This window comes from Marmota monax, unplaced genomic scaffold (assembly GCF_021218885.2).
Source record: "Marmota monax isolate L192 unplaced genomic scaffold, Marmota_monax_Labrador192_F-V1.1 WCK01_AAM20220418_F8-fsc00065, whole genome shotgun sequence".
Classification (NCBI taxonomy): Eukaryota; Metazoa; Chordata; class Mammalia; order Rodentia; family Sciuridae; genus Marmota; species Marmota monax.
In genome coordinates, this window is record NW_026694038.1 from 7,565,899 (window position 1) to 7,591,376 (window position 25,478).

General features: G+C 37.9%; 1 protein-coding gene across 1 annotated transcript in view; it reads right to left on the reverse strand.

The window, feature by feature from the left end:
* Fbxl13 (F-box and leucine rich repeat protein 13) overlaps positions 1-25,478 on the reverse strand; it is a 210,281-nt gene that overhangs the window by 9,946 nt on the left and 174,857 nt on the right. Inside the window, exon 19 of the mRNA XM_046464167.2 lies at positions 7,434-7,568. Coding sequence (XP_046320123.1) covers positions 7,434-7,568 — 135 coding nt within the window. The remainder of the gene's footprint in view (positions 1-7,433; positions 7,569-25,478) is intronic.

Sequence of the window (25,478 nt, forward strand, 5' to 3'; positions counted from 1 at the left end):
TTCTCAGATTTTGAGGTTGGGAAATCCAAAATCAAGGTCAATATCAGGATCGTGTGCCTGCACATTTGGTGTCTGGTGAGGCTTCTCTTTCTTGTTTGCAGATGTCTGCCACCTTGCCATATTCTCACATGGCAGTGAGATCATACATACCCTAGTCTCTTCCCATAAGGACAAAATCCCATAATGGAAGCTCCACTCATGATCTCTTCTAAACTGTTTACCTCCCAATGTCTCCACCTCCTGATATTGTCACATGGGTGTGTGTAAGAAAGGTAGAATAGCCAGGTTGCCGAAAGGGACAAGTAGATGAGATAGATGTTTGGAGGCCAGGAGAGGAAGAAGAGCAGAAGCCACAAAGACAACACAAATCCCATCCAAGATGAGCATCCCCACATCTTGTAAGTTTGACAAAAAGTTCAACATATGAATGAGGGGAAGGGGAGCCCAAGATTCAGTCCATAACAAGCAAAATCAAGCCTCTTGCAGATTCTTTCACCCATGTGATGAGCCAAGTTAGTGGTGTAATTCTATTTCTAAATAAGATAGAATAGCAAAATGTCTGCCACAAGTGGCATTGATTTTGTTGTCATCTTAAAATCCACTGATTTGGATGAGAAACTTCATCAGAATTTCCTTTGTGATACCTGTCACAGCAAAATGAGCAACTTATAAAATGTCATAGAGATGGGGCTTGGCTTTAAAATCCATTCTAAGGCTAAAATCCATTCAATTTGGAAAGGTATTCTTAATAACATTGTATGTTTCAAACCTATAAAATATAGGTTTGAATATAGATATTTTTTTCCCTGAAGTTAACTTGCAAATGAGATCAGATTCCTATGAAAAGGGTGTGGACATATCTGATGGATTGTGTGTAAGAAAGGTGGCATCATGGGAAAAGAACAGCAGAAGCCACAGAGACTATATGAATTCCACTCTCTGAGAAACTCTGTTGAATGTTCCCACATCTTGCAAGTTTGACCAGATGTTCTGCAGAGGTAATTCAACTCCATTTCTTAGTTTATTTCACTTACTCAGGGCCTAGCTTTTGAATTTATAGCTGAGCTGAGACTTGCTGCAGAATCAACTAGATTACTCTCCCCAAAGGAATCTTTCTCCAACTGGATTTAATTTCTTATTTTATGTTTGAACATTCTAAAAAACATATGTCATGAGACTTGGCTTTTGTTTTTCAACATAAAGTTAGGAGAATTGTGCAGAAAAGTACTTCAGTTCAAAATATATGCCTTTTAGGTCTGCAAAAATAGATGGTGTCATTGTCTAAGCATGTCCTGTTTCCAGATCATGCTTTGGACCAAGGTTCAAACTGCAACTGATTCTAATGAAAATGCCTTCAGACATTCCTGCTGTACTCTGAGGCTATCATTGAAAAAAATAAACAAAAAAGTACTCAGCACTATAGATAAAAGTAAGGACAATGAGATGACAGAAAAGTTCAGGGCAGATGGAGTTTGGGGTATTAGTAGGTTTTGCTTAATAATGAAAGGTTGAAAAGAAGCTCAATATTTCCTATATATTAAAAGTTCAAGATGCTCAATAAAGTAGGTAACATTTGGAGTATTTATGGATTAAGGACTGGGAACTGGGGATGGAGTCTAGCTACATTTCTAACTCAGAAACAAGGTCTGGTCCCAGGGCAGAGATTATGTTATTCCCAACTCACCTCCCTTTGATTGTCTGGAAGAAGAGGCTTGATTTTGCTTGTTATGGACTGAATCTTGGGCTCCCCTTCCCCTCATTCATTTTGTAGTTGTAGATGGACAGTTGTAGATGGAATTTTGTAATTGTAGATGGACAGCATGCCTTTATTTTATTTGTTTATTTTTATGTGGTGCTGAGGATCAAACCCAGGGCCTCGCACCTGCTAGATGAGCGCTCTACCGCTGAGCCACAATTCCAGCCCCTTGGCTTATTTTTTAAAGGCAGTTATTTTATATTTTAGAAATAACTTAAACACAGAGCCAAATATTAGCAAAAATAGCAAAGGAAAAGCAATTACATATTTATCATTTCAACATAACTACTTTTAATATTCTGGAGTACTTCTTAATTAGTGTAATTTAAGTTCTAGGGAATTTTTAAAGATATTCAACATACTAAACAACACAACTTCCCCAGCACCCCTTCCCCTTGCCTTCTTGGAATGTGTTTATGCCCTATGAAGAAGTTCAGCTAGAAATGTAGCCAAATCATCTCCATCCCCAGTTCCCAGCCCTTAATCCATAAATACCCCAAATATCACCTCCTAGGATAAGACCATGTCAAGCAAGCAGATGCTATCTCAGCAGAGGTCCCTGGACCAATCAGCTCTAAGTGGAACCAACAGATGGCAGCAGCTACATGGCAACCTTGGGTACAACCATTAGCAGAAGAATCACCCAACCCAGACCAGTCCAAACAGATTTTTTTTTTTTTTTTTGGTACCGAGGATTGAACTCAGGGCCACTTAACCACTGAACCATATCCCCAGCCCTTTTTTATATTTTATTTAGAGACAGGGTCTCACTGAGTTGCTTATGTTCTCAATAAGTTGCTGAGGCTGGCTTTGACTCTCTATCCTCCTACCTCAGTTTCCCAAGCCTCTGGCATGTGCCACCTGTCCACAGAATTGTGAGTATATTAAATGGTAGTTCCTTTAAGCTATCAAGTTTTGGGTGGCTGGTTACATAACTAATATATTAGCCAACAACATGTAATGAGAGTCTCACTGTTTCTAATATACTGTAATATGATCCACTGATCTTGTAACCATTTTGAAACCTTTGATTCTCCTATGACAATTTTTAAACTCCTAAACTGAAAGAATTTCCAAACGTGAGCCAGCTACACTAAGAAAATCAAGATGCAAAGGGTAGGTCTGTCCTGGGGAGTCCCAGATTCAGCAAACATCTTCTTTCTGTCCCTTTATATGTAAGTCTGTGGGACTAGGTTGTCACTACAGTAAACATTGTCATTTGCCCAGTGCCTATACCTTTCCATTACTAATTTCCCCATCTGTAAATAAGATTAATTAAAAACAGACAATCGAAAAGTATTGTTAACTCTAATCTCCTAGTGTTATCAAAGCTCTGGAGACATTTCTGATAATGTTGGTGATACATTGTTTCATCATATTACCATGAGTTGGAGAGAAATGCCTCAGGCAAGAGCAGCAGGGTTTTGTGGCCTGGTTCAATTACCTCCTCAGATCTGTGATAACTGCAGGAGAGTTCTCCTGCTAACTTTGTAGCCACCCAGTTCTCTTCATTTTCTTGCTCACAGTTTTCAAGAATAACTGTAGGCTGTGATGGGAGCACAACATCCTGAGATGGAGTACTGGCTAGAGCAACCTGGGTTCTGTTCCAGCCCCCCTTGTAGTGATGTGTCTCTAGTGTTTCTGCTCAGTGTGTCATTTTATCCCTAGGATATAAACCCCACAGAAGGCTATTTTCTGGAGTTACTCAGCTGTGGTGCAAGTAGAATATGTATTGGAGACTTCATTCCCCCTGGAAGCTCTCCTGAGCCTTAGTGGACCTACTCTTAATGAATCCTAGGCTTCTATTGTCCCTTGCTACCTGCTTATAATAAACTGTTTCATGTGACTTATTGCATATGAGTGTGTTCTGTCTCACCAAACTCAGCCAAGTTGGTAAACAGCATCAGATGAACCTATGTCACATCACCTACACCTCCCTGACAGGCAGAAATGCAATTCCACGGCCCTGGCTGGGGTTTGGATAAGATTACTTTTTCTCCATCAAAGTGCATTGCAGAAATATTTTGTCATTGTTGTTCAGGGATTCGCTTTAATTTTTCCCTTCTCCCATGCCCCTCTGTTCTTTGTTTCTAATCATTATTAACTCCTACCTCAAATCATATAAGAATCAAGGATGACAATGTTAAGTAACAGAACAGTACTGAGGCCTCTGAAGTAGGTCCACAACAGCCAGCCTTTCTCCTGATTTGAACTATGTTTGTCTTCCTGGTATTTTAGTGTGGGTATGATGAGGTCACAGTACTGACTCACTGTGGAGGTGAGGTGGCTGCTTGGGAAAATTGGCCTTTTAAGAGATATATAAAATAAACACTTAAAATTCACCTGTGGGCTTGTGGGAAACCTTGCATACAATGATGAGCCAAATACTGGTGTATTTTATGGCCTACTAAAGTAGTGCAAGTGGAATAGATTGGGCTGGGCCACTGGAGATGAAGTGAGATGAGTTGAGGGATATACTCAGGTTGGCCCAAATAATGGTCACCACATTTTAATTAGGATACTTATCTGACCCACAATCTAATTAACAATTCAGATGGTAAAACTAAATCCTACTATTCCTTTACAGTGGGTTTCTGAAATAATCAGAAATAATCAGCATCTACTCCCGTTCCTTTTCCTGCCCTTAGACCTTTGATACACAGTGCAGTTTGTGACATCTTATTTATGTAACATATTCTTTAACTTCCAGGCTGCAACAGAATATCCCAATTTATAGAAAATTTCCCTCAGTTTCTTCTTACCAAAGAAGACAAATCAATCCTCTGCCCAATTTCCGGTTCTTATTGGAACCTTTCCTTTTCTCATCCTGCTACTTTCTTCCATAGTTAGTGGAGCCATTAAAGAGCTTGTGCCCATCTGTCCTGTTTTGCAGCCAGGGCAGTTCCCACTAAGCTATGCGTTGCCCACGTGACCCTTTGCTATGAAACGGAGAGCCCCTGTCAGTTCTCGCTGCTCAAGCAACAGTCAGTTTTCGGTGGTGCTAATATGTGGGTTCCTTGGTCCAGCTTCTACAACCAGGTGATCCTGAGCAGAAACACATCTGGTGTCCCTAGCTCTCTAAACAATTATGTTATTAAAAAGAATTTTGCTGTGAACTTTCTGGCTTAATTTTGTCATGGTTTACCATATGTCTTCCCCTACTGCCTCCTCCTCTTTATTGTTGCACAATTAGCTGTGGAAGATTTAGGAGGTTCCAGCATCCCTCTCTTAATCCACTCATCACACAAACTAAAAACACAGAAGCTGAAGGTGTAGCCTTGCTAGAATACAGGCATCTTGAGAAATGGGGTGACACTGTATGAATAAAAGTCTGTGGGTGTGCACAACAGAAGAGAGTGAAATTGCTAATAACCTTGCAATAACTGAGGATTTTTTAAAAGATTTAAATATTTTTTAACTCTGTGTGTGTGTGTGTGTGTGTGTGTGTGTTGCTGGGGATTGAACTCAGGGCCTCACACATGCTAGACAAGCATTTTACCACCAAGCCACTTGCCCCAGCCCCTCAAGTTTTTCCTGTTACTTTGCTTTGGTCTTTTCCTCTCCATCTGGTAATCCTTGAGTGTCTGTTCATGATTAATAGTGAGAGCTAAAAAGTGCCTGGAAACTCTGAGTGCACAGTGTGGAGCTTCTCCACCATCAACGTCAGTGAAGGGTGGTAGGATGGTTGGTTGTTGGAAAACCCCCCAATGTCAGTATTTTTAGATCTTTCATCTTGGGCTAGCCAGGGCCTGCAGAGAAGAAGCTTCAAGTCTGCCTGGAGGAAAAGATCTAGTAGCCAATTTCTGGATACACTCAGGGAAAAGTGCCTGAGTGTCTTGCACTCAGCATTCAGTCACTACGTCCTCCTTTTCACTTTTGTACCCTCTGCTCACAGCTAAGCAAGCATCCCCCAGCCTGGTTGGGTGTTCCTGACCTAGTGAGTAGAGGGCAAGGATGCTGTTAAACATCCCACAATGCACAGGGTAACCCCACCCCCACTATAAAGAAATATCTTGCCTGAAGGATGGCAAGTTCAAGGCCAGCATGGGCAACTTAATGAGACCCTGTGTTAAAGTAAAATAAAAAGGGCTGAGGATGTAGCTTTATGTTAGAGTGTCCCCAGGTTCAATCCCCAGTGGAAGGAGAAGGAAAGGGAGGGGAAGGCAAGGGATCTCTAGGTTTCTGTTTGTGGTAGGATGGACAACTTCCCAGAGGTGTGCTATAGAGGAGGAAATCTGAGAGACTGTGTGTTCTCAGGAATTTTTTAACTCGGTCTTTCTTACTTTAACCCCTTCTTAACATAGTTCCAGAGGTACAAAGTGCCTCCAAGTTAAAAGATTGTTGTGTAAATCAGATTTTTTTTCTCCAGCTTTCTTTACTGTTGTCTTAGGATTAAAGCTCTCTCATCATGTCTGCTAAATTTGTCCATCTATTTTCAAGCTCTCAAAATTTTGTTGCTCTTTTTCATGACCTATTTTTATTATCTACATGGGCCCTCACTCTTCATCTGCAGCTGTATTGGGGTTTCAAAACAAAATTATTTTTGTATATTGCAATCTACCATGTTCATCCAGAATCCAAGACTTCTAGTTCTTGATATGGGGATATGACCATAGTATATTAAGAGGAAAGAAAGTAGGTTAATGTGTTTTAGAAAGTATAAGTTGATCCTTTAAAAAAAAAAAAGACAAAATTCAAACCTTCTGTTTGTAACTGTTTCTACCTCTTTGTACAAAGAAAAAAATCTATAAAAATAAGTATAAGGGCTGGGGTTGTGGCTCAGTGGTAGAGCGTTTGCCTAGCATGCATGTGATACTGGGTTCAATCTCTGGCACCACATAAAAATAAATAAAATAAAGGTATTGGGTCTATCTACAACTAAAAAAAAAATTAAAAATAAGTATAAATTGCCAACAATGGTTATGTTGAGATAATGGTGGACAATGGATTTTTACTTTTTCCTGTAAGCTTTTATATATAGTCAAATTTTTTTACAATGAATATGTATTTCTTTTGCACAGATGCAAGAAAAATGATGAAACTCAAAAATAAGACAAAAGATGATTGTATGATTTTTCAACGTCATACTGACCCACTTGAGGAAATCTCTAGGGTTTCCATGCATTTGTTTGACATACTATTAGTACTGATTAAAGCCCAAACTCAGGGAAGTTACATGTTAAACTCAGGAAGCATTAGATGTTAACACTATGTTTTGAATGAAGAGAGATAAAAGTTATTTCTATCTGGTGAAACTATACCCTCAAGGTTATGGTTGTATTGTTTTGTTAACCATTAACCACTTTTTGATCTAACCTGACAATCAATCCAACAATCTTTCTTTCTTCAATTCCTATAAATACCAAGTTTGTTCTAATGCTGTTTTCACTGTCTTTATTATTTTGTTAGTTCTCTTATTAATGAATTAAATAAATCTAATACATGTTTATGTTTTTATGTGAATTATGTTTTTAACTTTTTGAAAATTCTACTTTAATGTACATAAACTCCTAAAGCGATTTCCAGTTTGGGGATAGGAAAAAAAATTTGTAAGGAATACCCCAGACATGGCAAAGAAAACCAGTCCTACCATGAGTCCAGCCCATTAATGCTGCCTTGCCTGGGTTCTTTGGAGTGCTTCCATTTGACATGTTTGAGCTCTGACTACTTCACATACCTGTGGACAGCCAGCAATGCTGAGAGATGTGAGGCAAACACAGTAAATGGCTATTGTCTTAATAATATCATCTGACAGCTGGAGACAATAAGAGACATCCAAGTGTTCCAAGAGCACAGAGTTTTTGCAGAATGCCTGCAAGAGAAATCCCTAGGTTAGAGGGTGTTTGTTTGTTTTACTTAGTCTTTATTCAAATGTTATATACACTGTATATATTTAGAGCCATCTTACCTATGGCAGTTTACTTAGTATACATTTCAGTCTCCCAAATATAAACGTTTCCATATTGTCCCAAACAAAATGAAATAACATAACATCCCAAATCTCTTTATAACAAAAGATATTCACATATCAGTTGGACAGCTTAGTAATAAATTCAATCCTACTAATAAAATTAAGTTTTTCTAAAGTTACCTCTGAAGAAGTTTGACTCATATGATAAATAATTATTAGAGTTATATTCAGTCAAATAAATAGAGGAAGATACATCAGGAGGTGAGATTAGATGGCAAACTAATCTCTGGGGTTGACAGTGGAAGCTAATTGAAAAAAAGTGAATTCTTGGAGTTTTAATTTCATTTTCAACATTTATAACCTCCAAGAACTTAGCAAGTCACTTCACTTTCTTGAGCCCCAGTTTCCTCTTCTAATTAGGAAAATAATATCTATTCTCTCACATTATTCTGAAATGATAAAATATTCATCTGAAATTTCTAGGGCTATAAAAAGACCTGGAAGTCATTAGGACTTAGGAATTCTTCTTTTTATCTTGGTATTTCTTAATTTTCAGTAAAAACAAAGAGACCTGAGTGATAAAAATAGACCATGTGGCCCAGAATAGCTAAAGCAATCCTTAGCTAGAAGAGTGAAGCAGGTGGCATCACTATACAGACCTTAAACTATACTATAGAGAAATAGTAACAAAAACAGCATGATATTGGCACCAAAATAGAGTGGTACAGAATAGAGGACACAGAGACAAACCCACATAAATACAGTTATCTAATATTAGACAAAAGTGCCAAAAACATATTTTGGAGAAAAGATAGCCTCGTCAACAAATGGTGCTGGAAAAACTGGAAATCCGTGTGTAATAAAATGAAATTAAAACCCTCTCTCTCACCATGCACAAAATTCAAAGTGGATCAAGGACCTAGGAATTAAACCAGACATCCTGCACCTAATAGAAGAAAAAGTAGGCCCAAATATCCATCATGTCAGATTAGGCCCCTACTTCCTTAATAAGACTCTTATAGCACAAGAACTAAAATCAAGAATCAATAAATGGGATGGATTCAAAATCAAAAGCTTCTTTTCAGCAAAAGAAACAGTGAGGTGAATAGAGAGCCTACAGAATGGGAACAAATTTGTAGCATACACACACATCAGATAGAGCACTAATCTCCAGGATATATAAAGAACTCAAAATCTTAACACCAAAAAAAAACACCACAAATAATCCAATCAATAAATGGGCCAAAAAATTGAACAGACACTTCTCAGAAGATGATAAACAATCAATCAACAAATATGTAAAAAAAAAAAAAGTTCAACATCTCTAGAAATTAGAGAAATGCAAATCACTCCTGTCCTGTCAGAATGGCAGCTATTAAGAATACAAACAACAAGTGTTGGTGAGGATGTGGGGCAAAGGGCACACTCTTACACTGCTGGTGGGACTGCAAATTGGTGCAACCAATCTGGAAAGAAGCATGGAGAATCTATGGAAAACTGGGAATGGCACCACCATTTGACCAGCTATCCCACTTCTTGGTTTATGCCCAAAGGACTTAAAAACAGCATGCTACAGGGACACAGCCACATCAATGTTTATGGCAGCACAATTCACAATAGCTAAATTGTGAATCCAATCTAGATGCCCTTCAGTGGATGAATGGATAAAGAAAATTTAGCATATATACACAATGGAATATTAATATGTTAAAAGAGAATAAAATCATGGCATTTGCAGGTAAATGGATGGAGTTGGAGAATATAATGCTAAGTGAAGTTAGCCAATCCCAAAAAACAAATGCCGAATGTCTTCTCTGATATAAGGATGCAGATTCATAAAGGGGGTTGGGAGGGAGCATGGGAGGAATAGAGGAATTTTAGATAGGGCAAAGGAGAGGGAGGGGAAGGTGGGGACATGGGGGAAGGAAAGACAGTGGAATGAGACAGACATCATTACCCTAAATATGTGTACGAAAACATGAATGGTGTGACTCTACTTTGGGTTCATCAGAGACAATGAAAAATTGTGCTCTTTTTGTGTAATATAAGTTGAATTGCACTCTGTTGTCACATATAACTAGTAATTAATAAAATTTAAAAATTGTAGGAAAAAACCATAAATATAATCTGAATGCTTTCCTGGTTAAAAGCTTGCCATTATTTTCAGAATAAAAATCACATTCTTTTAAAAAAAATTAAATAAATAAATAAATAAATAAACAAACAAACCATGTAGAAATAACAGTTAAGAGTTTACAACCCAGCAGTTTAAAAAGAATAAAATGGTACACAAAGGTAAACACTAACAGTAATTACAAAGAAAGATTAATAAGTCAAGACAAGTAGAAATTGGAAATCAGCAACTATTCAAGATAATATTTATAAGAAAAATCCTTTGCCCAAATTTCAAGAATTAGAACTATCTTCATACTCAATCATTCCCAAAGGTTTTGCCTCATTTTAAAGCAGCTCAAGTTCTAAAAGTATTAAATTATAATAATTATTAAATTTTAATAAACGTACAGGATTACTAGTGAAGTAATCCTTATTTATATGTAAAAATGGATGTCCATTGGACTGCCTGTTATTTTCCTTTTAAAACTGAGGCAAAGACCTGGGCTACTGGCTCAGTTCATGGCCATCAGGCTGACTCTAGAGGTAGAACCACCTGTGGTTTTCTCTCATACTGCTTATGCCTAGTTCCTTTTGTTTCAGCTCTAAGATTGGAAAGAACTAGTTACCCAGTGTTCTTCAGTGAGTTCATAGAAGAAGGACAATTATCAGGAGAAGCAATTTAGCACAGAAGACAAGACTGGGACGGTGGCATCATGCAAAGTGGGGTCAGAAGCCTGGCTCTGCCACTGTGTGGGTTACTACACCTCTCCAAGCCATGGTGTCTCATTGGGTAAAACAGAAATAACATTCATATTAAAAGGGATTGTGGAGATGATATGAAATTATACATACACATATATGGTTTCTGACAAAATATAGATTCTTGAGCAATCTATAAAATTTTATATTGTATACAGTGTTATTTGAGGGACAATATGTAGCACATTGGTTAGTGCTTGGCACATAGTAAGCACTCTATGAATTTTAATTACTGCTTAAGCAACACATACATTAAATTGGAGCCATACAGACAAGGTTAACTTGGCCTGTGATCAAGGATGATATACATTTTTTTTCCCCATTAGGAGGGAAAGGGTCTATTGTACAACAAACAGGGTTACTAAAGTTAATAGTAGTGTATTGTATACTTGAAAATTTCTGAGAGTAGATTTTTTTTTAAATGTGAGAAATAATGAGAATGTGAGATGAAGGGTATATTAATTAGCTTGGTGTAGCTATTCCACAATGTATTCATATATTGAAACGTCATGTTATATTCCATAAATAAATATAATTTTGTTAATTAAAAATGTAAAATTATTAGCAGCACAATTCATAATAGCTAAACTGTGGAACCAACTCAGATGCCCTTCAGTAGATAAATGGATAAAAATGTGGCATTTATACACAATGGAATATTACTCAGCAGTAAAAGAGAATAAAATCATGGCATTTGCAGGTAAATGAATGGAGTTAGAGAAGATAATGCTAAGTGAAGTTATCCAATCCCCAAAAAACAAATGCTGAATGTTTTCTCTGATATAAGGAGTCTGATTCCTAGTAGGGTAGGGAGGAGCAGCATAGGAGGAATAGACAAACCCTAGATAGGGCACAGGGGTGGAAGGAGGACATGGGGTTAGAAATGATGGTGGAATGTGATGAACATCATTATCCAAAGTCATGTATGAAGACACGAATTGGTGTGAATATACTTTATATAAAATCAGAGATATGAAAAAAATGTGCTCTATATGTGTAATATGAATTTTAATGCATTCTGCTGTCATATATTAAAAAATCAATTAAAAAAAATCTGAGCAATGAAAGTTGGAAATTTAAAATGTAAAATCATTAAAAAGAATAAAATAAATGTTAACTCTTACTGGGATTTTTGTATGACATAATAATAATAATAATAATAACAACAACAATAATCACTTATGCTTTCAGAAAAAACAAAAGATATAGGTCATTTAACCTTAAATCATCTTTTTCTGATCACAACAGCAAACAGTAATAATTCCTTACTGTGATCTCATACAAACTTGTCTTTTTCACCTGATTCAGCACTTAAAGTATTTGACTCATTCTTGCATTATGACTTTCATGGAAATCTGTCTTGTCTAGCAACTACATGATGTTGAAAATTGGAAACAACTACTAGTCAGGTCTGGAGATTTAAAAAAAAAAAGCCTCGGGGGCACACCCAGAATGACACAGAAGGGAAGCTATCTTCAAATGTTTGGAATCAATGGCCTTGAATCTGAACTCAGAGATTCACAGTCTTTTCAATAAGAATTCAGTAAGTCTTGTGGTACTGTCTGTAACTCTGCTAGTTTTAATACCCCCTCACAAGCATAATGTTTAGAAGATAGTAAATTCTCAATAATTACCAGCTAGTTGGTCGATCCTATATAAGTGTCTTCCAGAAAATTAAGAAGTCTGTTTTAATAATATAAGAATGTTGCAGGGAACAGGATAACATTGTTTTCTACTTAGAGAATGGATAGAGTTTGAGGAACCAGAGCAAATTGATAGCAAGAAAGAATATTTAAACTTTAAGAATAATTTACTGAAAGAAGAGCAGCTTTAAAGGGAAATTAAACCCTCTTCAGCAGCATCTGCCAATGTCTTTGGTCTATTCAAACCAATCCTGCTTTATGCCTTTTCAAAGCTCTTAATATCCTTTGAAACAATTTCTCCAATGTTTTAAATTAAATAACTTATAAAATGACTATAAGCTACATGCATGGTAGCATTAAATCATTTGTCATACACAACTTGATACATGCATGGTAGCATTCTCATCCATGGAAAATCTGAGGCACAATGATTGGTCCAAGGTGTATGCTAAATAAGTGGCAAATCTGAGAACTAAGAACCTTTCCTCTCTTGTAATTCCCATTTTCCTTAAGAGACATACAAGTCATATTAAGGACTTCAGTCTGCAGGCATGTTTCAACACAATCACTCATGAAATCTCATTTTCCCTTACAGATAAATTTATCCTATGCACTCTGGCTCCAGTGCTACAGAATGATTCATATATCAATGCCATTTATTTTCTTTTCTTGGAAAATGCTCACTAAGCTTCTTCCAAGTCAGAGGCTTTTATAGTGAGGATGGAGAGAAAATGCAAAAATTCTCAAGTTTGACTCTCATCCCATATCAGCCAATTTTGCTCTGGATTAATAATGTTAAAGAAAACTTCCACAGCTCCTAGTGAGTTAAATAATTTCTTCTCTGGGTCTTCTGAGCTGAGTCACAGTGCGGGGGCTTACTGACTACATTCCTATATTGGGTATGTAGAGGAGACTCACTCACAGTTGTTGATGGTCACAATAATGATTTCGCCAACATCCTGACTTAAACCACCTCGACAGGTGGCAGTTCTTAGCCTTCAAAAAGCTCATTTCATGGTTCATACTCATGACACATTCTGTTGACTGTTTGCCTCATTAGGTCCTGATTAGTTCTACCAAAAAGTTGGTTTGTTTTTTCCCTTTGTCAGTTCATAACTGGTAAAATATTATGCTTTCAAGAACCAATTTTTATAATGAAGGCTATTTTGGGCTGCTTTAAAGGCTAAAAATACAACTTTCACAATTTTAAGTTATAAACTAAATATAAAACTGCAGTTTCTTAGGCCTCCTATCCCATGAAGTGTAGAGGTACAGTCAACCAAAGATGGTGTTCTTCCCACCAGGCACTGGAGAGGGTAGGTATGGTCATGGCCTGGGCAACAAAACCCAGTCTGCAGAGGAGCCTGAGGACTCTCCTGGCGAGATGCCCCTCCTGTCTCCCACCCTCCCTGTCAGGAAACCAGGCTGAACAAAGGCCTAGCTAAGGCCCAACATCACAGGAGCATCCAGTTTTTCTATGTGTAAAGGACTCAACGAAAGGGAAAAAGGGAAAGGCCAAGACCCGAAGCAAGTATTCCCAAAGATACTCTCATAATGAAATGTACTACAAAATTATATGGTGATCGAGGGAAGAAGCTTCAGCTTTAGCTCATCCATGGAAAATCTGAGGCACAATAATTGGTCCAAGGTGTATGCTAAATCAGTGGCAAAGCTGAAATTTAGCTTTCTCTATAAAGAATTCCCAATTCCTCATGTGGCAGAAATGCCTCTTCCAGAGTCTTTCTGCTCCCATTATAATTTTTATGAAACTGTCTTATCTTCTTCATTGACTGTAGCTTTTTGAGGACAGAATCAATGTCCGATTTATCTTTGTAGCCCCAACACCTGGCCTGTACACTTATTCAAGATAGGAGGGTGTCTAAAGGGAATGGAGAGTTCTTCTGAGCACATTTGTGAGGATAATGAATTCCCACAGAGGGCAGAAGGCCCCCAGAACATTGTCTGGTCCTACATTTCACTCGGTTCACTAACTGCCAAGGGCAGTGTACAGGGTTGGTTAAAAGCAAGGTCTGAGGGCCTGCTGGCCTGAGTTCAAATCCTGCAACCAGAAGTCCTTTGTCTCTGAATAAGACACTCAACCTTTCTAGGCCTTAATGTTCTCTTCTGCAACATAGGAATAGCATGATACCTTACTAAGGCACCCACTTCATAGAGTTGTTGAGGATATTAACTAAGTTAATATGAATAAAACAATTGGATAGTATCTTGCACATAGTAGGTAGTCAATAAATAGCAACTAGTAATATTTGTCAAAATTTTCCCTGTGGCTCTGGTTGCCAAATTTTTAAAATCATGAACACCATGGTAAAAATATTTTGAGAGTGTACTTTCAATAAATTTATATTAATGTACTTTGTAAATTATAATGATATCAAATTGTTTAAATATTTTGAATATTATAAACATATAAATGAACAAATGTATATGATAAAAAATAAATCTAAATAAAAGTTCTAGAAGTTCTAATATGTTCTTGTCACACTAAAATATGTCATCTTATTCATTTGTTTACTCTGAGGATACCTACTCAATAGTACACTTTTGGTTATCGATAAATTTTGGTGGATTAATGTTGGCACAGATCCTGGGCATTTGGTAACAAGAAGGGAATTCTACTTAAAATATAGAATGTGATGGGGGTGATGGCTAAAGAATAAAAAAGGGTAATGAGTGAAAGAGGATATATATCAGAAAAATAAGGGAAAAATAACCAGGAACACATCAAAACAAAATATCTTTGTATTATATTTGGTAATTAGAATTTATTGAAAAAAACAAAGTTTTATATTTTATCTCTAAAATAAAAATAAGCCAGGGTTGGACAAAGGGCAATTAGGTTTTTTGTTTTGTATTTGTGGCCTGTGGCATAACCAAGATTTTTTTTTCCTTTTTTTTTTTTTTTTTTGAACAAGGATTGAACCCAGAGGCACTCAACCATTAAGCCACACTCCCAGCCTTTTTAGAGACAGGATCTTGCTAAGTTGCTTAGGACCTTGCTAAGTTGCTGAGGCTGGCTTTGAAATTGCAATCCTCTTGCCTCAATCTCCCAAGCCACTGGGATCACAGGTGTGTGCAATTGTGCAGCATTTTTTTCCACTTAAGATAAATTTTTTTTAAATTAATGTCAATGGCCCAATTACCTGGCACTTCCCCTAGGAGCCTCTATCTGATGAGAAGGGCAGGAAAATTATATAAGTCATAAAAATCAGCCTGAAAGAGTGGATAGATTTGTATTTATGCAGTCAGCCACCACATTTGTTTTTCCTTTTTCTTATACTTTCTCAAGAAAATGGGAATACAAAACGTTTACTCTAAGAACAAAGTCATAGCTTCCTCCTGTGACCCTCCTATTTAAGACTTTCTAAGAAACAATGAGTTCATCAATCATTGTTTGATGACTTCTTTGACCTCCCTCTCCATCACTCCATTTGGGGACTTAATAGAATAAAAGTCTGGGAGAAAAGTACATGACCTAGAATCTGAAGTTGTATCTGTGTACTTAAGTCATTTGACCTTAAAGTTCTTCATCTTGAAGAGGAGAATAAAAACAAAACCTATGTATCCCACAGGGTTATTTGAAGATGGAGAGAACACATGTATTATAAAATCCCTTAGCAGAAATAGCACTCTATATAAATGCTGGCTTTTGTCTGTCAACAGTGGACCCAGAGAGATCCTAGAACAATCCTGTCTGCTACTTTAAGACCTAGGAGCATGACCTTCAACATGATGAATCAGGGCTTTAGGATGGAGAAAATTTAACAAACAAAATTAAACTGAATTGATGGAGAATATTATTAGGAAACATACCATGATGAATTATAGCTCTTTAAGACGTTCCAAGGGCACTCTTCCCATGTCAGGTTAGGCAAATGAGCAAATTCCAGGTATGTCACATAGAAGAGGGATCAGAAACAGATAGGAAGAGATGCAAGGTTGGTTCAACATACAAAAATAAATAAACACAATTCATCACCCCAATAGACTGAAAGACTAGAATCACATGATTATCTCAACAGATGTAGAAAAAACTTTGATAAAATACAGTATCCATTCATGTGCAAAACACTAGAAAAATTAAGGATAGTAGGAACATACTTCAACATTATAAAAGCTATATAGGCCAAACCCAAGACCAACATCATTCTAAATGGAGAAAAATTGAAAGCATTCTTGCTAAAAACTGGAACAAGACATGGATGCCCTCTTTCACCATTTCTATTCAATATAGTCATGGAAATTCCATCCAGAGCAATTAGAAGAAAGAAATTAAAGGGATACAAATAGGAAAAAAAAAGAACTCAAACTATCCCTATTTGTGGACACATGATTACATATTTAGAAGACCCAAAAAACTTCACCAGAAAACCTCTAGAACTCATAAATGAATTCAGCAAAGTAACAGACTATAAATAATCAACACCTATAACTCAATTGCATTCTTATACATCAGTGATGAATCAACTGAAAGAGAAATTAGGAAAACTATCCCATTCACAATAGCCTCAAAGAAAATAAAATATTTGGGAATCACTCTAACAAAAGAGGTGAGAAAACCTCTACAATAAAAACTACAGAATGCTAAAGGAAGAAATTAAAGAAGACCTTAGACGATGGTCCCATGCTCTTGGATAAGCAGAATTAATATTGTCAAAATGGCCCTACTAACAGAAGCTCTACAGAGATTTAATGCAATTTCTATTAAGGGTCTGATGATGGTCTTCATAGAAACAGAAAAAGCAGTTATGAAATTCATTTGAAAAAATAAGAGAACCCAAATAGACAAAGCAATTCTCAGCAAGGAGAGTAAACCATGAGGCATCACAATACAAGACCTTAAATTATACTATAAAGCTCTAGTAACAAAAATGGCATGGTATTGGCCCCAAACCAGAAATGAAGACCAATAACAGAATAGAAGACACAGAGACAAATCCACATAAATACAGTTATCTCATGCTACACCAAGGCACCAAAAACATACATTGGAGAAAAGATAGCCTCTTCAAACAAATGGTGCTGGGAAAATTGGAAACCCATATGTAATAAAATGAAATTAGACCCCTATCTCTCATCCTGCACAAAACTCAACTCTAAGTGCATCAAGGACCTACTAGGCATTAGACAAGAGACCCTGTGCCTACTAGAAGAAAAAGTAGGCCAAAAATTTCCATCATGTCAGCTTAGGAACCAGCACCCTCAACAAGACTCCTAAAGCACAAGAGGTAAAATCAAGAATCAATAAATGGGATTGTATCAAACTAAAAATCTTCTTCACTGCAAATTCACAAGAAAAATTTTGCCACCTGTGCCTCAGATAGAGTATTAATCTCCAAGATGTATAAAGAACTCAAAACACTTATCACCCACAAAATAAATAACCCAATCAATAAATGGGCAAAGGAACAGAACAGGCACTTCACAGAAGAAATACAAATGATCAACAAACATGAAAAATGTTTAACATCACTAGCAATTAGATAAATGCAAATCAAAACTATACTGAGATTTCATCTCACTCTAATCAGAATGGCAATTATCAAGAATACAAGCAACAATAAATGTTGGTGAGATGTGGGGATAAAGTACACTCATGCTTTGCTGGTGGGACTGCAAATTGGTACAACCACTCTGGAAAGCAGTATGGAGATTCTGCATAAAACTTGGAATGGAACCACCATTTGACTCAGTTACCCCACTCCTCGGCATATCCCCAAAGGACTAAAATCAGCATACTATGTGATGTGGCCACATCAACGTTCATAACAGCTCAATTCACAATAGCTAAGCTATGAAACTAACCTAGATACCCTTGAATAGATGAATGGATAAAGAAAATGTGGTATATATATACAATGGAATATTACTTAGCCATAAAGAAGAATGAAATTATGGCATTTGTAATAAATGGATGGGACTGGAGGTTATTGTGCTAAGTGAAATAAGCCAACCCCAAAAAACCAAAGTCCAAATGTTTTCTCTGATACGTGGATGTTGACTCACAATAGGTGGCAGGGAGGGAGTAGTAGAGGTTTACCCAGTTGGAAAAGCATAATGGGGGAATAAGGGAGGATGGAATGGGAAAGACAGTAGAATAAACTGGACATAACTTTTCTATGTTTATATTTGAATACATAACCAGTGTAACTCCACATCATATACAACCACAATAATGGGAAGTTATACTCCATGCATGTATATCAAAATTTATTCTACTGTCATGTATTATTCTAAAAAGAATAAATAAAAATATATATATTTAAAAAACAGATTGCCACTTAGTTTTAAGAAGCCTAAACTCATTATTAGTAGGAAAGTAGAATTCTGATATTTAATTTCCCTGCATTTTTACTTTTTGCCTTCAGACAATCTGACAGGCTTTGCTTCACTTCCATCCTACATGATAAACTAATGTTCCAGGGGTAGCTTAAGGGATGGAAGAGGACTCCCAGGGATTATCTGCCTTTTAACACATTCTCATATAGTTCTTATTGGTGAATGCACAATATGAAAATAGCAGATGTGTGCAGTGATTTAGCAGTTTCAGCAGAATTGCAGTTGTCAGAGTGATTCTCCTCAGTGGGAGTGGGCAAGAGGCCAGGATTGCCGTGATGTGTTCTCAGCTTCAGTTGCTTCTTAGCCAAGAAAACATGGTACCCATGGCTCCAGAATCCCCTGGAACCTTACAGACTATGAGAAACTGACGAACTGTCAAATCTCATATCCTTTGAAGTCTGGCAGATTTCTAATTTTGTCGAATTGCCAGAACATACTAGAATAGGGTCAAGAGAAACAGAGAATACTGAGTTTATTTCTTTTGTCAAAACCTCTGAAGAAAGAATAATGCCCTGGGATCTTGGCAGGAGTTGTGACTCCCAGTTGATTGCAGGTGCTTTAAGTCTCCTGGGGGTATGCTATTTGATTGTAAAGTTTAGGAGACCATTCTTGGCATGAATGGTCATAGCACAGATTTCTGTAATGAAGCTCTTAGTTTTTCCAGGTTTTGTGGGGCTCGTTTTACCACAAGGTTCTAAGAGATTATCTCCTTAGTTCTACTAGAGGAATTCCTTATTTCCCTATCCTACGACTCTATAAAATAGTTCTAATCCTGAGACCTTTTGTGACCTTCATTATAGACCTTTCAGTCCATTTTTTTCCACTTCTAACCTGGAGTATTGGATGATATTAAAGACTTTCAGAGCAGTAGGGCCAAGAGATAAAGGGTCCAAATTTCAGGATGTGAATGTTCCACCGTCCCATACAGGAGATTTCTAAGTTTTTCTGCACCAAAGACCAATGATTAAGGCCATTTTGGAAAGGAATCCTCTGTTGCCTCCCTTGCAACCCATGAACATAACCTTATCCCTGGAGAAGAGGTGGAGTTATTGAAGTCTCATGCTTTGATAATTATTATTGAATGACTTCATCTTGGAAACAAAATAGATATCAATGTTGAATTTTCAAAAAATTGTTGTTATGTGGCGCCAACACATCTAATCCATCTTTGGAATTATGAGTCAGTATGTGTCAACAGCTACTGAAATCAGTTTTGGTTTAGCAGTTTTGGGGTGGAGTCTATCAACTGATAAAAATGATTAATGAGACTATTATATAAACAACATTTTGTAACTAGTTAGAAAGTTCAGTGATTCAAAGTAAATATTTAAGATCAGAAAAGATCCATGGGAGAGTAATTCAGTGTTTGCTGTTTGGGATCATAAACTCAACATTTTTTTTAATTTAAATTTTAATTTTTTTGTACCAGGGATTCAATCCATTGGTAAGCTTAACCACTGACAAACAACATCCCAAGCCCCCTTGCCCCCCCCCCTTTTTTTTTAAGTTTTAGAGATAGGTCTTGCTAAGTTATCTAGGGCCTTGCTAAGTTGCTGAGGCTGGCTTTGAACTTTTGATCCTCCTGTCTCAGCCTCCCAAGCCACTAGGATTACAGGCATGCGCCACCACACCCAGGTTTTCTTATACTCTAGAGAGAATAAAATACAGGCTGTCCATAGGCCATAGGCCACTCTGGGGGAAGAAGACTCAGATAGACTGTGGCTGAATGAAGTAGGTCTTTCTGGGTCTTTCTCATAAGGACTGTGTGTGGATTGTGTCACTGGAGCTCATCTTCTGGACCTTTGTGACCTGAGTTTCTATGTAGGTCTATAGTAGTTCCAAGGGTTTCCGTTTCTAGCACAGATAGTTCAGTGCACAAGACTGAGAACTCTGAACTGCCAACTCCCACTTACATTTTGCCAGTAAGCACCACATGGACACAACCACTTGACTTCCTAAACATGACTCCCACTGAAAGTCAAATAAACAGCAATGGATCTTGCTTTCCTAGCCTCCCAACTATGAAGCAGTTCACAATCTGTTCAACATGGCTGCTCTTCCCAGCTCCTTATTCCTTGAGTCCTCTTGTCTACCTCCCTTTATATTTGTAAACAAGACAAAATTGTTACTAAAGATCAAACAGAAAAGAAAATCACAAGCTTATAATATAAAATAATGGGTAATAAGTGGTCAAAACACATTGGATATTAAAGGAAAGAGAAACATGTAATTTTCAATGTCTAAGCAGCCAGGGAAAGTTTGAAGTTCCCGGAAAAGAAGGGGCCCTGGAAGGACAATGAGGGAAGTGGAGATTCTAGTATTTCTCCTGCTGCTGATATCCCATGAAAAAACACTGTCAGATACCTTTGTAGTCACCAGAGAACATGACATTTATCTAAGCTGTATCTTTAAAAAGTCACAGTACTACCATTTGCAAGATACCAGAAAATAAGGCACAAGCCAGGCAGAAAAGACATAAGACAGCAGATGGAACTGGCTATTTCTCTTGTGCAGTTATAAATACAATTGTTATGATTGGGATATGAGGTATATCTCTCAAAAGCTCCTGTATTGACACAGGACTGTGAAACGACTGGATTGTAAGAGCTATAACCTAACGAGTCTATCCTAGTATAAATGGACTGGGTGGTAACTGTAGGCAAGTGTGGCATGGTTAGAGGAGGTGTGTCACCGAGGGCATACTCTGTAAAGGCGCATATTCCCTGTAGCCCCTTGTCCCCCGCTGCCCCAAGCTTCCTGACCTCACCATGAACTAAGCAGCTTTCCTCTGGCCTTCTCCCCATGATGTGCTGCCTCATCTTGTGCCCAGAGCAATGGAGTTGACCATCTATGAACTGAGACCTCTGAAACCATGAGCCCCAAATAAACTTTGCATCCTCTAAGTTGTTCTTGTTGAGCATTTTGTTCACAGTGATGCGAACACTGACTAAAACAGAAATTGGTACCAAGAAGCGAAGCTGTTGCTGTGACTAACCTGACCATGTGGTTCAGAACCCTTTGGAGCTGGCTTGTGGGAGAAGTTTTAAGAAGTTGAGAGATACAAGCTGAAAAATATTTAAAATGTTGTAAGTGGAGTTTAACAGATGATTCTGGTGGGAATTCAGAAGACCAGAATGCTGACAAGAATGAGGATTGTACTCATGAGGGCTCTAAGGGAATTAAACTAGAGGCCACTCATATTATATTCTGGCAAAGAAGTTGTCTACATTTTTCACATGTCCTGAGACTGTGTGAGGCCAAATTTAAAAGTGATGGGCTAACTAATCTGGCAGAGGAAATTTCAAGGCAGCACAATATTCAGTCAGTAGCATGGATATTGCTGGCAGCTTTTAGCCTGGTTTACAGCAAGAATCAAGAGCAGAAAACAGGGCTAAAGGATTTTAAAATTTACAGTTTGGCTAGAAAAGTGCATGTAGAGTTGGGTCCAAGGAAAGTGTGCTTATTGAGGAGATTAAATCTCCTACAGAGATGCTAAGTATTTTGTGCAGAGATAATGAGAAAGATGCCTCAAGAGCATCTCAGGCCCACTACCGGCTCCAGGATATACAAAAGAAGATTCCTTTGAGAAGAGATCATGGGGGCATCCTACTTGCACAGGAGAGCCTAGGAAGTTATTGCCTCATACTGAGTCACACAGGACTCAGAGGGCACTGTAACCATAGACCAGAGCATCATCAATGTGGTGCCAGTTCTGCAGGAAGGCAGGATGCCAAAGTAAAAAGTCATGGAGACTATCACTGAAATTTCAAAGGCAGGCCTGGGAGGCCAGGCAAAGTGTAGCAGGTCAGAGTCCCTTCAAGCTGTCCCTGAGAGAGATATGCATGAAGCTGTGAAGGTAAATCTGAAGCTGGAATGGAGACCCCAGGAATTAAGAGATGCCAGTAACATGGACTGTCTACCAAGAAAAGCTGCTGGCATGGAGAGTCAGGCTAGAAGACAGAACACATTTGTGCTGAAACTGACAAGACCAAAGGGGTGGGGCTGTCCAAGCCCTTTGGAGAATACATCTCCTACTCATGTGTCCCAGAGGCTGTATATGTAATTAGGGGACTTGTTTGCCTGGCTGGGTTTCAGTCTTATTTTGACCCCGTTCCTTCTTTCCATGCCCCCATTCCTCCTTTTTGGAATTGGAATGTTTACCGTGTGACACTGTATATTGGATATATGTAACTTGTTTCTTATTTTTACAGAGTCTAACTCTCAAGAATTTTTCTTCAGTCTCAGAAGGAGACTTTGGACTTGGACTTTTGAGTAATGCTGACACTGTTAAGATTATGGAACTCTTAGAGATGGACTAAATGTATTTTGCATTGTGAGATAGACATGAAATTTTGGGGGTCAGGGGCAGAATATTATGCTTTGGGTATGAGGTGTCCCCCCAAAAGTTCCTATGTTAAGGCAGAAATGTGAAATTATTGGATTGTGAGAACTGTAACCTAATTAGACCATCGTACTATGAATGGACTAGGTAGTAACTGTAGGCAAGTGGGGCATGGCTGGAGGAGGTGGATCACTAGGGGTGTGCCCTGGAAGGGTGTATCTGCTCTGTGGCCCTTTACCCACCGCTTTCTGATCCCATCATGAGCTGAGACATTTTCCCCTGCTGGGCCCTTCCTCAATGATGTGCTGCCTTACTTGGGCCCAGAGCAATGGAGTCAGCTGTCTTTCGACTGAGACCTCTGAAACTGAGCCCCAAACAAACTTTCCCTCTTCTAAGTTGTTCTTGTCAGGTATTTTAGTCATAGCAACACAAAAGCTCAGTAAAGCATACAACCCACTGCATTTTGGTTATGGAGTTTTTTTTTTTAAACATGTCTGTATTAGAGATACTTTTTTCATAATTAACAAAAGATAAGAGGGGTTATGTTTTGGTTTGGAGAAAGTTGACAGTTTATCTAAGTCTAAATCTTTTCCTCCTCTCCAAACCACAAGATTTCCAGAGAGAACAAATAAAACTGCACAAGACTCATATATTCTTCATGACTAAGAGATGGAGAATACTACAACTTTCAAATTACCTGTAAATAAAGTAAAATTAGAAACAAATTCCAACAGAGTTTTCTTAGCCTGCCTTCAGCTGTCATAATCCTGTAAACCATGTGGGAGAGGGGAAGCTTTAAAGACTTACCTAAAAGGCTAATGTGAAGGGAGCTTAGAAGAAACACACTCAGAATCAGGTTTTCTATTTTTTTTATTTTTTGGTATGGGGATTGAACCCAGGGGCACTTAACCACTGAGCCACATCCTCAACCCTTTTTATTTTTTATTTTGAGACAAGGACTCACTAAGTTGCTTTGGCTTTGCTATGTTGCTGAGGCTAGCTTTGCACTCAGGATCCTTTTGCCTTGGCCTCCCAAGCCACTGGGATTAAGGTGTGTGCCACCACACCCAGCAGAATCACTTTTTATATAGGAAAAATTGAACTTTTTTCTGTACATACACATATCACTCTCAATAATTCCAACACCTAACACCAGATGTGTGGTTTTTTCACACACGGATCAATTCTCAGCTGAGTTCCATAATGTAACTTAATTGTTTTTAAAAAAATATTTTCAGTTGTAGTTATACACAATTTCTTTATTTTATTTGATTATTTATTTTTTGTTTGTTTTAGTGTGGTGCTGAGAATTGAATCCAGTGCCTCACATGTGCTAGGCAAGTACTCTACCACTGAGCCACAACCCCAGCCCCACAATGTAACTTAATTCTGATACTTAACTAGAATCAGTGTAAATCCCACAGTTTAAGAACCCAATCCCCACTTCAGTTGCCAATTACAAGTCCCAGGTTGTCACTGTATATCTGATGGATCAGATACAAATGGCGTTCACACAATCACTTTCTGAGATTTGCTAGGACAGCTCAGAGAACTCAAGGAGACCCATTTACCTGATTTTTACATAATAAGGGATATGATAAAGGTCAGAGATGAGCAACCAGATGAAGAGGTACATAGGAAAGACCTGGAAGGTCCTGAGTGCAGGAGCTTCTGTCCCCAAAGAGTTGGGGCATATATCACCAACTCTATGAATATGTTCACCAACCTGGAAGTTTTCCAAACCCCATAGTTCAGGGATATTTTTTTAAGATAGCCATGATCAGTTATTAGCTCAATCTCAAACTCCTTCCCCTTTCCCAGAGGATGGGAGTTGAGGTTAAAGTGCTAAGCTTCTAATTATGGTTTGGCCTTTCTGGTGACCAGCCCCCAACAAGGAACCATAAGGTTCCTCTAGGAGTTCTGTAGAAACAAATATTAGAACAAATGACTAGTATTCCTAATGCTCAGGAGGTTACAAAGGATTTAGGTGAGCTGTACCAGGATACGGAGACAAAGACCACATTTATATATTATAAATCACACATTCATAGGAAAAGAAAGTGCAACAATAATTGCCAAAATAGGACTTGGTAGCTCATAAATTTTGCTTGGCTATGGAAAAGTTCCTGAAAAATGGGGGTACCTCCCAGGCAGCCAAGTCAGATGCACGGACATCATTTTAACCACCTCTTCACCTTCATCCCACATCCAAAATATTACTAATTCCATGATTTTTTTCTATCTAAATGTCCTCTTGTGTTCAGTTGCCATCTTCTCTTCCCTGGGTAATAACACCTCTTAGCTTACCTTTACCTTCATTGTTGATGCTTTCTTTTCTTCCCCTTGCCCTTCAATCAATCTTCCATGTTATTTACTTAAAAGATTTTCTGACAGATAAACTCCCTGGCATTCCCATGCCGGATTAGGTACCTCATTTGAATCCTTCCATAACTTTCTACATGCTTTTATCACAACATAATGACTAAAGGAGTCACTTTGGAATTAGACATTTTATACTGTAGGTTATGTGCTTACTTATTTCATGTCTTGGGGAAACATTTCTAACTTCTATGAACCTAGTCTTTAAAATGTAAT